Here is a 15,009-nt window from a genome sequence, read left to right as displayed (position 1 = left end):
ATAGGCATTTTTATAGATCAAGAAGGATCCACAACCACATGGGCCACACATACTGGAAGAGGAAACACTTCAGGAACTGAATCTACATTACTCCCAACCAGTGCTCCAGAGATGATGACTTCACTAACAAGGAATCCAAATTCTTCTGAAACAGAGGCTATAACATCATTCATTACCCAGGCTGGAGGAGAAAGCACTTCAGGGACTGTATCAACAATAATCTCAAGCAGGGCTCCTGATGCGATGACTTCAGTAACTAAGAATCAAACTTCTTCTGGTACACAGACCATAACATCATTCATCACCCATGCTGGAGGACAGCCCAGTTTATCTGTGTCTACTCAAGGTGTCTCTCCAAGGATAACAGTAGTGACATCATCAGCATTCACTGACTTAAGCTCAAAAAGTTATGCAATGACTTCATCTTTGCCTACTTCACCTGGGATAGATGAAACTAAGACACTGTGGGTCAGTAATTCTGAATTGGAAGCCACTTCTGAGCCTTTATCTACCACTATTTTAACTGGTGTTCAGGAAATGATGACCTCACCATCTGTATTTCCTTCAGAACAACAAACTACAGTTCCATTAGTCAGCCATTATGTGGGACAACCAAGTTCAGTCATGTCTACTCTCCCTTTCTCTCCAGGCAGAACAGAAAATATGCCATCAGTTTTCCCTAGCTCTGGCACAGAAAGCCATTCAGTGACTTCTACTCAGGACACTTCTATAGATCAAGCAGTATCAACAACCCCATGGTCCACCCACACTGGAAGAGGACACACTCTAGGAACTGAATCTACATTAATCTCAACCAGTGCTTCAGAGACGATAACTTCAATAACTAAGAATGGAACTTCTTCTGGTACACAGACCATAACATCATTCATCACCCATGCTGGAGGACAGCCCAGTTTATCTGTGTCTACTCACGGTATCTCTCCTGGAATAACAGAGGTGACACTGTCACCATTCACTGACTTAGGCACAAAAAACTATGCAATGACTTCCACTTTGCCTGCTTCACCAGGTCAAGCAGAATCTAAGACATTATGGGACACTAATTCTGAAATGGAAACCAATTCTGGGCCCTTATCTTCCACCATTTCATCTGTTGTTCAGGAAATGATTACCTCACCAACAGTTATTTCTTCAGAACCACATACTAAAGTTCCATTATTCACTTCTGATGTGGCACAATCCAGTTCATCCATGTCTACTTTGTCTGTCTCTCCAGGTACACCAGAAATTACACCATCTGTGGTCACTAACTATGTTTCAGAAAGCCATTCATTGCCTTCCACTCTGCCAATTTCTTCAAGTCAATCCATATCCCCAGCCCAATCAATCACCCATACTGGGCATGAAGGGACTTCAGGGAATCTATCTGCAACCATCTCACCTAGTGTTCCAGAAATTATGACCCTTACAACATCAAATCATACTCTTCCTAAATCACAGACTATAACATCATTGTCCACTCATGTTGGTGGCCAACCAAGCTTAAGTAGTACCACCATGGCATTTTCTCCAACTATACCAAAGTTGACATCACTGAGTACAAAATTGGGTATAGAAAGCCACCATACCACGGTGTCTTTGTCTCCAAGTCTATCAGAGACTATAGCCTCTTTGGTGACTCATTCTCATAAAGAAGCTAGTTTAGGTGTTCTAACTACTACCATTCCATCTACTATTCTAGACATAATGACCTCACCCTCTCTTCTTACTTCTGAATCATATACCACAATTTCATTGGCCACCCCTCTTGAGGGACAGCCTAATTCATCTATGTCTACTCTGGCTGTTTCTTCTGGTGTAACAGAAAAGATACCATTACTAGTAACTAGTTCTAGCACAAACACCCATTCAGCGTCTTCAACTCTGCATGCTTCTCCAGGTCAACTAGATACCCCTGCCTTGATGGTCACCCCTCCTGAAAGAGAAGCCACCTCAAGTATTCTAAGAACAGACATCTCTCCCAGTATTCCAGACTTGATGGCCTCAAAAACTCATAATCCTTCTGAACCACATACCACAATATCATCGGTCACCTATGTTGGGGGACAATCCAGTCCAAGTATTTCTACTCTGACTAAGTTTCCTAGTATAAAAGATATAATGACACCGCTGGCCACTACCTCTGTGGTAGAGACACATAAAACTGCTCCAACTCTGTCTGTTCCTGCAGATCAAAGAGAAACCACAGCCTTGTGGGTCATCCATTCTGGAAAAGAACTCATGTCAACAGTTTCCAGTCCACCTACTTTACCTGGTGATTCAGAAAGAACTGAAACATGGCTCATACTTTCTGCCAAGACCAGCACCACACACCCCACAATAACTTCCACATTTTCTTATAATGACATCACTTCCTCAGTATCTGAGGTAGAGACCAGCTCAGCCATAACTCTTTCATCTGGTGCTTCTGAAGAAGCAGCCTCTCTCTCTGGCCACACTGGCACTGAGACAAGCACATCCACTCTAACTGTAACCCCTTCGTCTACTTCACCAGGAACCACAGGCTTACAGCCTTCCAGCCCTTCCAAAGAATATACTCTTACTATGTCCTCTAGTCTTCCTGGGTTTCCTGATCATCCTACAACTAGTAAATTTAGTATTGCAACTTCACAAAATATAGAAACTTCACCATCTCTCAGTACAATTAGACTTTCAGATTTTGTCAGTGATGTCATAAGCCCCACCATGACTTTGTTACCATCAGAGTCTTCAACACATGCACTCACTGACCTGGAAACTACAAGGGAAACCACTCATTCAGCTACTACAAGTTCAAAACCCACTGGGGATAAGACTACAACTTCACTACATGAAAGTTCTTCTGCTCTTCTGACCACACATAGAATATCTACATTGTCCCCTGAGAATGTGACTTCAAGGCCAAGTAAGCATGAAGTTTTTTATTGTAGAAATATATAATATATATGTGTATAATGTAAATATTCCTTCTGTAGATGTTGTAGGTGTACAGTTCAGTATTGTTGTTTGTACAGTATTATGCACCACCACTTTCAGTTTTCAGGCAGTTGTTAGATTTCTCTTAGTTACTGGCTTGCTGGGGATTTAATCCCGGACCTCACCTACTTTGCAAGTGTTATGCTACTAAGAAATACCCACAACCCTCCAAGTAATTTTAATCACCACAAACTAACATTTTGTACACATTGAGCAGTAATTCCTCATTCTACATTCCTGCCAACTGTTAGTGATTGTATTGGTTTCTTTTATATGTACTGTATGCTTTAGCAGATATTATACAGATAACCACAGCTACTGTGAGTTCAGTACTGCAACAGCCATGGCATATCTGAAATACAAGCTTTCATAATTCATAACCCCTTACTTTGACTCATGTTTTTCTGTAACCTCCTCCACAGTGTTCCCTAATCATTAACATAGGTGACTCATTGTTATTTATGTGTTCATACATTCATTTATCTATTTGTGTTTGTGTGTGTGTGTGTGTGTGTGTGTGGTGTTTGCATTCAGAAACAAGACAAGAACCTCAGGCATTTTCCTCTGTTACTTTATTCCCTTGTATTTGTTTCATTTTATTCCCTAATGGTAAGGTCCTTCAGTGAACATGGAACTAGACTGGCAGCGAAGAATCCCCAGAGATCCCCTGTCTCCACCCACATGGCATTCTGGTGTTTCAGACACAAATGTGGCTATGTTTAATTTTTTACATGGGTGCCAAGGATTTAAACTCAGGTCCACATACTGGCACAGCAAGCACTCTCATACATTGATTGCTCTTCACACCTCCAAAAGCTATGAGCTTCTTATCAAAATTTGAATTGAGATTTTTTTCATTTCTTCTATTTTTGAAATTATATTTTTCTTTTTCTATTCTCCCTTCAAACCCTCCCAAAAACCATCCCTTGCTGTTTTTCAAATTTACAGCCTTTATGTCATTGTTTGTACATGCATGTATGCATATGTAATTATATATATGTATATGTGTATATATATATGTGTATATATATATATATACATGCACATACATACCCTGTCTTTGTAATGTATGCATATTTTAAGAGCTTGTCTATTGGTATTATAAAACCTATTAGTGTGCTTTTTCTTGTTCACTCTGAGTATTCCTTAGTTACCTATTGCTCTTTGAGTAGGACTGACTTGTAACCTTTATCCATTTACTTGGCATACTATTTTTGTTGTGGTTCAGTTGATATTTAGGCAGTCATGTTGGTTAAAATTTTGGCATGTAGCTTCTGACATTACTAACAAAGAAAATCACACAGCCAACTCCTAATCCTCTGGCTTTTACAATCCCTCTTCCCTCATTCTTCCTCAATGTTCCCCGGGCCTTTGTCACTACAGTGTTTTATAGTTACCTCCATCGGAACTGTGCTCCTAAACTCAGTCCTTTGATTAGTTATTTTCTTTGAAGTGGTCTCTGTCTGTTGCAAAAATAAGTTTCTTGAAGAGGGGTAAGAACTAAACTTTTCTGTGGGCATCAGAAAAAAATGTTTAGATTGTTGTTTTGGATTGTGCTGGTTTAATAAATTAGTTATTGTATGTTTTTCTGGGAAATGGTTTCCAGTACTAAGTTCCCAATACGAAGCATGATTTGTTCCTTTTTGAGAATGTCTTAAAACTAACTTAAGAGCTGTTGGTTGTCACAAAGACATACATGCCACTACTTCCCGATAAAGTTATTGTGGAATGTTAGTAGTTGCTGTGATTCATAGACATTAAAGCTGGGTAAGACTGCTTGTTGCTTTTCTCCTGTGAAATCTTTCACAGTGCTCTTACCATGAAAGCTATGGTAAAAAAAAAAAAAAAGCTATACGTCTTCAATCAAAAACAGTTGCAGCTCAGGATCTTCAGTACCCTGTGTCTGAAGTACATAGTGTCTTCAGCAAACAGGGACTCCACATCTGGGGGTTAGGAGAGCAACTAAAGGCAACAGCAGTCAGTATCTGCTGTAAAATTTCCATGTTCATTTCTGATTCTGCTAATTTGGGTCCTCTCTTTTGGAGAGTTGGACCAAGGATTTTCAATTTTGTTTATCTTCTCGAAGAACCAAATTTTAGACTTGTTGAGTCTGTATTGTTTTATGTTCTGATTTTTATTATTTATTATTTCTTGTTATCAAGTGGGTTTGGATGTAGTTCTTGCTACTTGTGGTTTTTAAGTTGCATCGTTTATCATTTTTGTGATCTTTTTGATTTTTTTAAATGTAGGCACCTAAATGGAATTGTTTTAATATCGCCCTGCAGGTTTATTTTGCTGTGCTTTTATTCTTTTCATTCAGTTCTAGGATATTTTGTTTTAAATACTTTTGGTTTTCCTTTGAACCACTTGTCATTCCATAATGAGTTGTTTAATCTCCATGGTTTCTGTACTTACTAGAGATTTGTTTGCTGTAAATTTTAAGTTTTTTTGCATTGTGGCCAGATAACACACAAGTTCTTTCAATCATTTTGAATTTTTAAAGATTTATTTTATGTCCCAGAATGTGGTCTATTTTAGAATTGTTTATGTGCTTCTATAAAGAATGTATTGTTCTTTGGTGTCCGGATTGGATATTTGTATGTTTGTCAATCCATTTGATGTATGATGTCTATTAATTCCTCTCTCTCTCTCTTTCTCTCTCTCTCTCTCTCTCTCTCTCTCTCTCTCTCTCTCTCTCTCTCTCTTTCTCTCTCTCTCTCTCATTTTTTTTTTGTTTTTTGGAAAACCTGTATATTGGACCAAGTTAGGTACTAAAATAACCCACTGTTAATGAAATTATACTAATCTATGTCTTTAAATCCAAGAGTCATTTTTTTGTGTTTGTGTGAATTTGAGGACCTCAGAGTTTGGTGCATATATGTTTAGGATAGTAATATTTGCTTGGTTAACTATTCTCTTCATGACAGATCACTTTTTATCACTTCTGACTAGTTTCAAAATGAAGTCTACTTTGTCAAATATTTAATAAGCAATGGCTGCTTGTTTCCTGTTCCCATTTGATTGGTAGATTTTTTACATCTTTTTACTCTTCAGTGATCTTGGAATCTTTGAAACTATGATATATTTCTTGTAGAGAACAGGTAGAATGATTTTGTTTTTTGATTCATTCAGTCTTCCTATATCTTTTGATTGGAAATGTATGGTCATTAATATTTAAAGTTATTATTAAAATATGTATGCTAACTGTGGCCTTCACATTGTTGAGTTTTGGTGGTGTTGTGTTTTCAGTGCTGCTTTGTATTTTTGTAATTATGGCTTCATATTTCTTTCCGTGGTCTCTCTTCTGTGCTAATACTTCTCTTCAGTTTGAAGTAATTCTTCCTATATTTCCTTTAGGTTTGGTTTGTAGGATATAATTCTCTTAGGCTGTGTATATTGTGGAGAATTTCCATTCTCCATCAATTTTGGCAGATAATTTTGCTGACTATATGATTCTAGGCTTTCTATCACTGAGTCTTTTATCACTTACAATTCATTGCTTCAGGTTCTTCTGGCTCTCAAATTTCCATGGAGAAATCGGTTAATATTTGGATAGGTTGTGATTATGGTTTGCTTGTTTGTTTGTTTACCTCTTTCAGATTTCAGTGCACATTCTTTATTATATATATATATTAGTGTTTTAACTATGATATGCTGTAGGAATTTTCTTTTCTGGTCTTGCCTATTAGATGTTATATGTGCTTCTTGTATCTGTATAGGCATGTCTTCCTTTCTTTAGGGTAGACTTCATTAATGATATTATTGGAGATTTCTATAGAAGTGACTTAGGACTTTTTTCACTATAATTCAAAGGTTTGAAGCTTTTCTGGTCTCCCCTTTCCTCTTTCTGTCCTTTAAATATTGTTTGCTCATTGGCTGAATGAACAGTAGGGGCCTAGCTTAACACCTTCTTAGTTTGGAGAACTCCAGGACATTATGCTTTATAACCCTTTGTCATTATCCTTTCAGTGGTATGTCATGATTACATGTTCCAGATTAGGTAGCTTGGCAGGAATCTGGCTCCATGTTTGACATTCTCAATTCCCTGGGGTTTAAGCCTGTTCAACCTTACCAGTTCTTCTGTCTGGGCACGGTCCACTTGCCCCACACTGTGGTTTGGGGATGTGTAGGTAGCATTCAAGCACAAATCTAGAGGTTGATTTTGGTGCAGGCAAGGTTGGGCAGAGTAGGCCAGGTAACTTTATGAAAAATACATTCTAGGTTTGATAGGTTGGAGAGGGTTCATGGATGGGAAAGTTCAGGGAAACTCACCAGCCTAGAGAAGGATGTGGAAGATCTGGCTGGTTTGTGTCATGGTCACTGTTCTATTGCTGTGAAAACACATCATGACCATGACTTATAAAACAAATCATTTAGTTGAGGCTTAGAGTTTCAGAGACTTAGTCCATTATCACTGTGGCAGGGAGGAGGCAGCACACAGGCAATTTCTGGAAGTTACTGAAAGCTATATAATAATCTGTGATAGAGAGACTCTGGCCTTTTCATATGCTTTTAAAACCTCAAAGTTCACCTCCAGTGACATACTTCCTCCAGCAAAACCATACCTCTTAAGTCCTCTTCAAATATTGTTACTCCATGATTACTAAGCATTCAGGATTTTCTTTAAATATTTTATCTCCTTGAACATAGGGCATAGTCCATTACACTTCCTGGTGCTCTCTTTCCCCTTAAAGTAAATATTTTGTATTTTTCCTTGTTCCACCTGTACCTTTTTATTGTAGATCTACATTAGAGTGACGTCCAATAACCATACAAGGCTAACTTGAATTCTCCTCTGCCAATACTTTTAATCCAAAATGCTTCAATTTAGCCTTAGTCATATTGGAGGAGAAGATTTAAAGGCAGAAAGCACCCACATTCTTCTACAAAATATCAAAGGGTTAGTTTTTAGACCACTAACTAATATCCTTCTCCTCTAAAATCTTTTAAGTGTAGCCCCCTCCCATTCCACATTGCCCTCAGCTTGACTGTCCTCTATGCTTCTACAAGGATACTTCATTAAACCCTGTTTAAAGTACACAAGTTTTCTAGTCCAAAGTCCTAAATTCTTCCACTCTGCTCCAAAAAGCAGCATTGTCATGTCTATCATAGCTACACTCCTTGGTACCAACTTCTTTTCTGTCTTGGTCAATTTCCTTTTCTTTTTCTTTTTTTACTTTTTTATTAGATATTTTCTTCATTTACATTTCAAATGCTATCCCCAAAGCCCTCTATACGCTCCCCCTGCCTTGATCTCTAACGTACCCACTCCTGCTTCCTGGCCCTGGAATTCCCCTGTACCAGGGCATATGATCTTCACAATACCAAGGCCTCTCCTCCCATTGATGGCCAAATAGGCCATCATCTGGTACATAGGCAACTAGAGAAACAGCTCTTGGGGGTACAGGTTAGTTTTATTGTTGTTTCTCCTATAGGGTTGCAGAACCCTTTAGCTCCTTGGGTACTTACTCTAGCTCCTTCATCATGGGCCCTGTGTTCTATCCAATAGATGACTGTGAACATCTACGTTTGCATTTGCCAGGCATTGGCATAGACTCACAAAATAGAGCTATGTGAGGATCCTGTCAGTAAAAATCTTGCTGGCATATGCAAAAGTGTCTGGGTTTATCTCAGAAAATTGGACATGGTACTACCGGAGGATCCCGCAATACCTCTCCTGGACATATATCCAGAAGATGTTCCAACTAGTAAGAAAGAAACATGCTCCACTATGTTCATAGCAGCCTTATTTATAATAGCCAGAAGCTGGAAAGAACCCAACAGAGGAATAGATACAAAACTGTGGTACATTTACACAATGGAGTACTACTCAGCTATTAAAAAGAATGAATTTATGAAATTCCTAGGCAAATGGTTGGACCTGGAGGGCATTATCCTGAGTGAGGTAACCCAATCACAAAAGAACTCAAATGATATGTACTCACTGATAAGTGGATATTAGCCCAGAAACTTAGAATACTCAAGATATAAGTTACAATTTGCAAAACACATGAAACTGAAGAAGAATGAAGACCAAAGTGTGGACACTTTGCCCCTTCTTAGAATTGGGAACAAAACACCCATGGAAGGAGTTACAGAGACAAAGTTTGGAGCTGAGACAAAAGATGGACCATCTAGAGACTGCCATATCCAGGGATCCATCCCATAATCAGCCTCCAAACGCTGACACCATTGCATACACTAGCAAGATTTTGCTGATAGGACCCTGATATAGCTGTCTCTAGTGAGACTATGGTGGGACCTAGCAAACACATAAGTGTATGCTCACAGTCAGCTATTGAATGGATCACAGGGCCCCAATGGAGGAGCTAGAGAAAATACCCAAGGAGCTAAAGGGATCTGCAACCCTATAGGTGGAACAACATTATGAACTAACCAGTACCCAGGAGCTCATGTCTCTAGTTGCATATGTATCAAAAGATGGCCTAGTTGGCCATCACTGGAAAGAGAGGCCCACTGGACTTGCAAACTTTATATGTCCCAGTACAGAGGAACGCCAGGGCCAAAAAGTGGGAGTGAGTGGGTAGGGGAGTGGGGGGAGAGGTTATGGGGGGACTTTTGGGATAGCATTGGAAATGTAAATGAGGAAAATACCTAATTAAAAAAAAGTGTCTGGGTTTGGTGGAAGATTATGGGATGGATTGCCAGCTGGGGAAGTCTCTGGATGTTTCTTCCTTCCATCTCAACTCCAAACTTTGTCTCTGTAACTACCTCCATGGGTATTTTGTTCCCCATTCTAAGGAGGATCAAAGTATTCAAACTTTGGTCTTCATTCTTCTTGAGTTTCATGTGTTTTCCAAATTGTATCTTGGATATTCTAAGTTTCTGGGCTAATGTTTGCTTATCAGTGAGTGCATACCATGTGTGTTCTTTTGTGATTGGGTTACCTCACTCAGGATGATATCCTCCAGATGCATCCATTTCCCTAAGAATTTCATGAATTCCTTGTTTTTAATTGTTGCGTAATTCTCCATTGTGTAAATGTACCAAATTTTCATCTGTTGAGGGACATCTGGGTTCTTCCCAACTTCTGGCGATTATAAATAAAGCTGCAATGAACATAGTGGAGCATGTATCCTTATTACAAGTTGGAACATTTTCTCGGTATATGTCCAGGAAAGGAATTGCTGGATCTTTCAGTAGTACTATGTCCAATTTTTTGAGGAACTGCCAGACTGATTTCCATAGTCGTTGTACCAGCTTGCAATCCCACCAACAATGGAGGATTATCCCTCTTTCTCCACATCCTTGCCAGTATTTGCTGTCACCTGAAATTTTGATCTTAGCCATTCTGACTGTTGTGAGGTGGAATCTCAGGGTTGTTTTGATTTGCATTTCCCTGATGATTAAGTGCTTCTCAGTAATTTGGTATCCCTCAGTTTAGAATTCGTTGCTTAGCTCTGTACCCCATTTTTAATAGGGGTCTGGTTTTATGTGGAGTTCCTTGATCCTTGTAGACTTGACCTTAGTACAAGAATATAAGAATGAATCAATTCTTCTACATAATAATAGCCAGTTGTGCCAGCACCATTTGTAGAAAATGCTGTCTTTTTTCCACTGGATGGTTTTAGCTCCCTTGTCAAAGATCAAGTGACCATAGGTGTGTGGGTTCATTTCTGGGTCTTCAATTTCATAACATTGATCTACCTGTCTGTCACTGTACCAATACCATGCAGTTTTTATCACAACTGCTCTGTAGTACAGCTTGAGGTCAGGCATGGTGATTCCACCAGAGGTTCTTCTATCATTGAGAAGAGTTTTTGCTATCCTAGGTTTTTTGTTATTCCAGATGAATTTGTAGATTGCACTTTCTAATTCGTTGAAGAATTGAGTTGGAATTTTGATGGGGATTGCATTGAATCTGTAAATGCTTTTGGCAAGATAGCCATTTTTACTATATTGATCCTGCCAATCCATGAACATGGGAGATCTTTCCATCTTCTGAGATCTTCTTTGATTTCTTTCTCCAGAGACTTGAAGTTCTTATCATACAGAGCTTTCACTTCATTAGTTAGAGTCATGCCAAGGTATTTTATATTATCTGTGACTATTGTGAAATGTGTTGTTTCTCTAATATCTTTCTCAGCCAGTTTATCCTTTGCATAGAGAAAGGCCATTGATTTGTTTGTGTTAATTTTATATCCAGCTACTTCATTAAAGCTGTTTATCAGGTTTAGGAGTTCTCTGGTGGAATTTTTAGGGTCACTTATATATATTATCATATCATCTGCAAATAGTGATATTTTGACTTCTTCCTTTCCAATTTGTATCCCCTTGATCTCCTTTAGTTGTTCAATTGCTCTAGCTAGGACTTCAAGTACTACATTGAATAGGTAGGGAGAAAATGGGCAGCCTTGTCTAATCCCTGATTTTAGTGGGATTGCTTTGAGTTTCTCTCCATGTAGTTTGATGTTGGCTACTGGTTTGCTGTAGATTGCTTTTATCATGTTTAGGTACGGGCCTTGAATTCCTGATCTTCCCAAGACTTTTACCATGAAGGGGTGTTGGATTTTGTCAAATGCTTTCTCCACATCTAATGATATGATCATGTGTTTTTTGTCTGAGTTTGTTTATATAGTGGATTTCATTGATTGATTTCCATATATTAAACCATCCCTGCATCCCTGGAATGAAGCCTACTTGGTCATGATGGATGAGTATTTTGACATGTTCTTGGATTCAGTTAGAGAGAAATTTATTGAGTACTTTTGCATCGATATTCATAAGGGAAATTGGTCTGAAGTTCTCTCTTTGTTGGGTCTTCCTGTGGATTAGGTATCAGAGTAATTGTAGCTTTGTAGAATGAATTGGGTCGAGAACCTTCTGTTTCTATTTTGTGGAATACTTTGAGAAGAACTGGAATTAGCTCTTCTTTTAAGGTCTGATAGAACACTGCACTAAGCCCATCTAGTCCTGGGCTATTTTTGGTTGGGAGACTATTAATGACTGCTTCTATTCCTTTAGGAGATATCGGACTGTTTAGGTCATTAAACTGATCCTGATTTAACTTTGGTACCTGGTATCTGTTTAGAAATTTGTCCATTTCATTCAGGTTTTCTAGTTTTGTTGAGTATAACCTTTTGTAGAAGGATCTGATGGTGTTTTGGATTTCTTCAGGATCTGTTGTTATGTTTCAATTTTTATTTCTGATTTTGTTAATTAGGTTACTCTCCCTGTGTTCTCTAGTGAGTCTGGATAAGGTTTTATCTATCCTATTGATTTTCTCAAAGAAACAGCTCCTTGTTTGGTTGATTCTTTGAATAGTATTTTTTGTTTCCACTTGGTTGATTTTAGCCCTGAATTTGATTATTTCCTGCATCTAATCATCTTAGGTGACTTTGCTTCCTTTTGTTCTAGAGCGTTTAGGTGTGCTGTCAAGCTGGTAGTGTATGCTCTCTCTAGTTTCTTTTTGGAGGCACTCAGAGCTATTAGTAAGAGTTTTCCTCTTACTAATGCTTTCATTGTGTCCCATAAGTTTGGGTATGTTGTGGCTTCATTTTCAATAAAATTTAAAAAGTCTTTATTCTCTTTCTTTAGTTCTTCCTTGACCAAGGTATCATTGAGTATCGTGTTCTTCAGATTCCATGTGAATGTTTGCTTTTATTTTTTATGTTGTTATTGAAGATCAGCCTTAGTCTGTGGTGATCTGTGGTGATAGGATGCATGAGATAATTTCAATATTTTTGAATCTGTTGAGGCCTGTTTTGTGAGCAGTTATATGGTTGATTTTGGAGAAGGTTCCATGAGGTGCTGAGAAGAAGGTATATCCCTTTTGCTTTAGGATAAAATGTTCTGTAGATATCTGTTAAATCCATTTCTTTCATAGTTTCTGTTAGTTTCAATATGTCCCTGTTTAGTTTCTGTTTCCAGGATCTGTCCATTGATGAGAGTGGGGTATTGAAGTTGCCCACTATTATTGTGTGAGGTACAATATGTGTTTGAGCTTTACTATAGTTTCTTTAATGAATGTAGATGCCCGTGCATTTGGAGTGTAGATATTCAGAATTGAGATTTCATCTTGGAAGATTTTAATTTTTATGAATATGAAGTGCCTATCCTTGTCTTTTTTGATAACTTTGGGTGGGAAGTAGATTTTATTCCATATTAGAATGGATACTCCAGCTTGTTTCTTCAGACCATTTGCTAGGAAAATTGTTTTCCAGACTTTCAATGGGAGGTAGTGTCTGTCTTTTTCCCTGAGATGTGTTTCCTGTAAGCAGCAAAAATGTTGGGTCCTGTTTGTGTAGCCAGTCTGTTAGTCTATGTCTTTTTATTGGGGAATTGAGTCCATTGATATTAAGAGATCCTAAGGAAAAGTAATTGATGCTTCCTATCACTTTTGTTGTTAGAGTTGGCATTCTGTTCTTGTGGCTGTCTTCTTTTAGGTTTGTTGAAGGATTACTTTCTTGCTTTTTCTAGGGCGTAGTTTCCGTCCTTGTATTTGTTTTTTTGTTTGTTTGTTTGTTTGTTTCTGTTATTATCCTTTGAAGGGCTGGATTCGTGGAAAGATAATGTGTGAATTTGGATTGTCCTGAAATATTTTGGTTTCTCTATCTATGGTAATTGAAAGTTTGGCTGCTTATAGTAGCCTGGGCTGGCATTTGTGTTCTCTTAGTGTCTGTATAACATCTGTCTAGGATCTTCTGGCTTTTATAGTCTCTGGTGAAAAGTCTGGTGTAATTCTAATAGGTCTGCCTTCATATGTTACTTGACTTTTTTCCCTTACTGCTTTTAATATTCTATCTTTATTTAGTGCATTTGTTGTTCTGATTATTATGTGTCGGGAAGAATTTCTTTTCTGGTCCAGTCTATTTGGAGTTCTTAGGCTTCTTGTATGTTCATGGGCATCTCTTTCTTTAGGTATTGGAAATTTTCTTCTATAATTTTGTTGAATATATTTACTGGCCCTTTAAGTTGAAAATCTTTATTCTCATCTATATGTATTATTCTTAGGTTTGGTCTTCTCATTATGTCCTGGATTTCCTGGATATTTTGGGTTAGGATCTTTTTGCATTTTTCATTTTCTTTGATTGTTGTGTCCCTGTTTTCTATGGAATCTTCTGCACCTGAGATTCTCTCTTCCATCTCTTGTATTCTGTTGCTGATGCTCACATCTATGGTCCCTGGTTTCTTTCCTTGAGTTTCTTTCTCCACAGTGTCTCCCTTTTGGTTCCATTCATTGTTTCTATCTCTATTTCTATTAAGAGAGTAGAGCTCACATGAACTCAAGGTGGTTGTGACTACTGACACAAGACTTGAACAGCATCACAACAGCCAAAATAACACCATGGATGGGGCAGTCCAATTTCTGCTTTCCATGCACACATAGGTCTACTGGGAATTGGTTGAATCAAGAATCACATCCATACAGAAAGTTGACTCGTTATTTCTTAAAATCCATCAATAGAGCCTCAAGTAGTATTTGGAGCTCCTAAATCCCTCTCCCCTGAAATGAAGAAGTTATTTTGGCTTATACTTCTAGGTACACCCACTATGGCAGAAAATTCAATGTAACATAAGCTTGAAGCTACTAGCTGAATTCTAGAATAAATAAATAGAGATGTAGAGGATAGAAATAGAGGTACTCAACTAGCCTTTCCACTTTCTATATACTTCTGGATATCTGTACAGGGAATGGTATCACCCACATTAAGGAGGGGCCTTCTTGCCTCAACTAATCTAATCAAATAATTTCTTACAGGCATGTCAATAGACTAAGATAATTTACATCATTCCTTACAGGTGTGCCTTAAGGCTTGCATTCTATGACATTGTATATCCTTTCAAATTGACAACATTAAAAATTATTGAAAATTTACTAAAAATTTTGGGCTAAACATAGTATTTTTCCACAATATGAATATTGTTGAGTGATAGATTTGTTTTTCATGATGATCTACAAGCCAAGAATCCTTTCAGGATTTATTGTTCCATTATAGAAATGGATGAAAATATAGATATAAGATTACTTTGAAAGTCAAATGAAAGAATACAGGAATAACTGGAAAATTT

The 15,009-nt window shown here is 37.9% G+C and overlaps 1 protein-coding gene across 1 annotated transcript in view; it reads left to right on the top strand.

Moving 5' to 3' along the window:
- Muc16 (mucin 16, cell surface associated) overlaps positions 1–15,009 on the top strand; it is a 193,892-nt gene that overhangs the window by 38,605 nt on the left and 140,278 nt on the right. Inside the window, exon 5 of the mRNA XM_085844433.1 lies at positions 958–2,905. Coding sequence (XP_085700559.1) covers positions 958–2,905 — 1,948 coding nt within the window. The remainder of the gene's footprint in view (positions 1–957; positions 2,906–15,009) is intronic.

Source organism: Mus caroli, unplaced genomic scaffold (genome assembly GCF_978045245.1).
Source record: "Mus caroli unplaced genomic scaffold, Mus_caroli_1 scaffold_11, whole genome shotgun sequence".
NCBI classification, from domain to species: domain Eukaryota; kingdom Metazoa; phylum Chordata; class Mammalia; order Rodentia; family Muridae; genus Mus; species Mus caroli.
The sequence above is the reverse complement of the archived record's forward strand: the minus strand, read 5'-3'. Positions and strand labels throughout refer to the sequence as shown.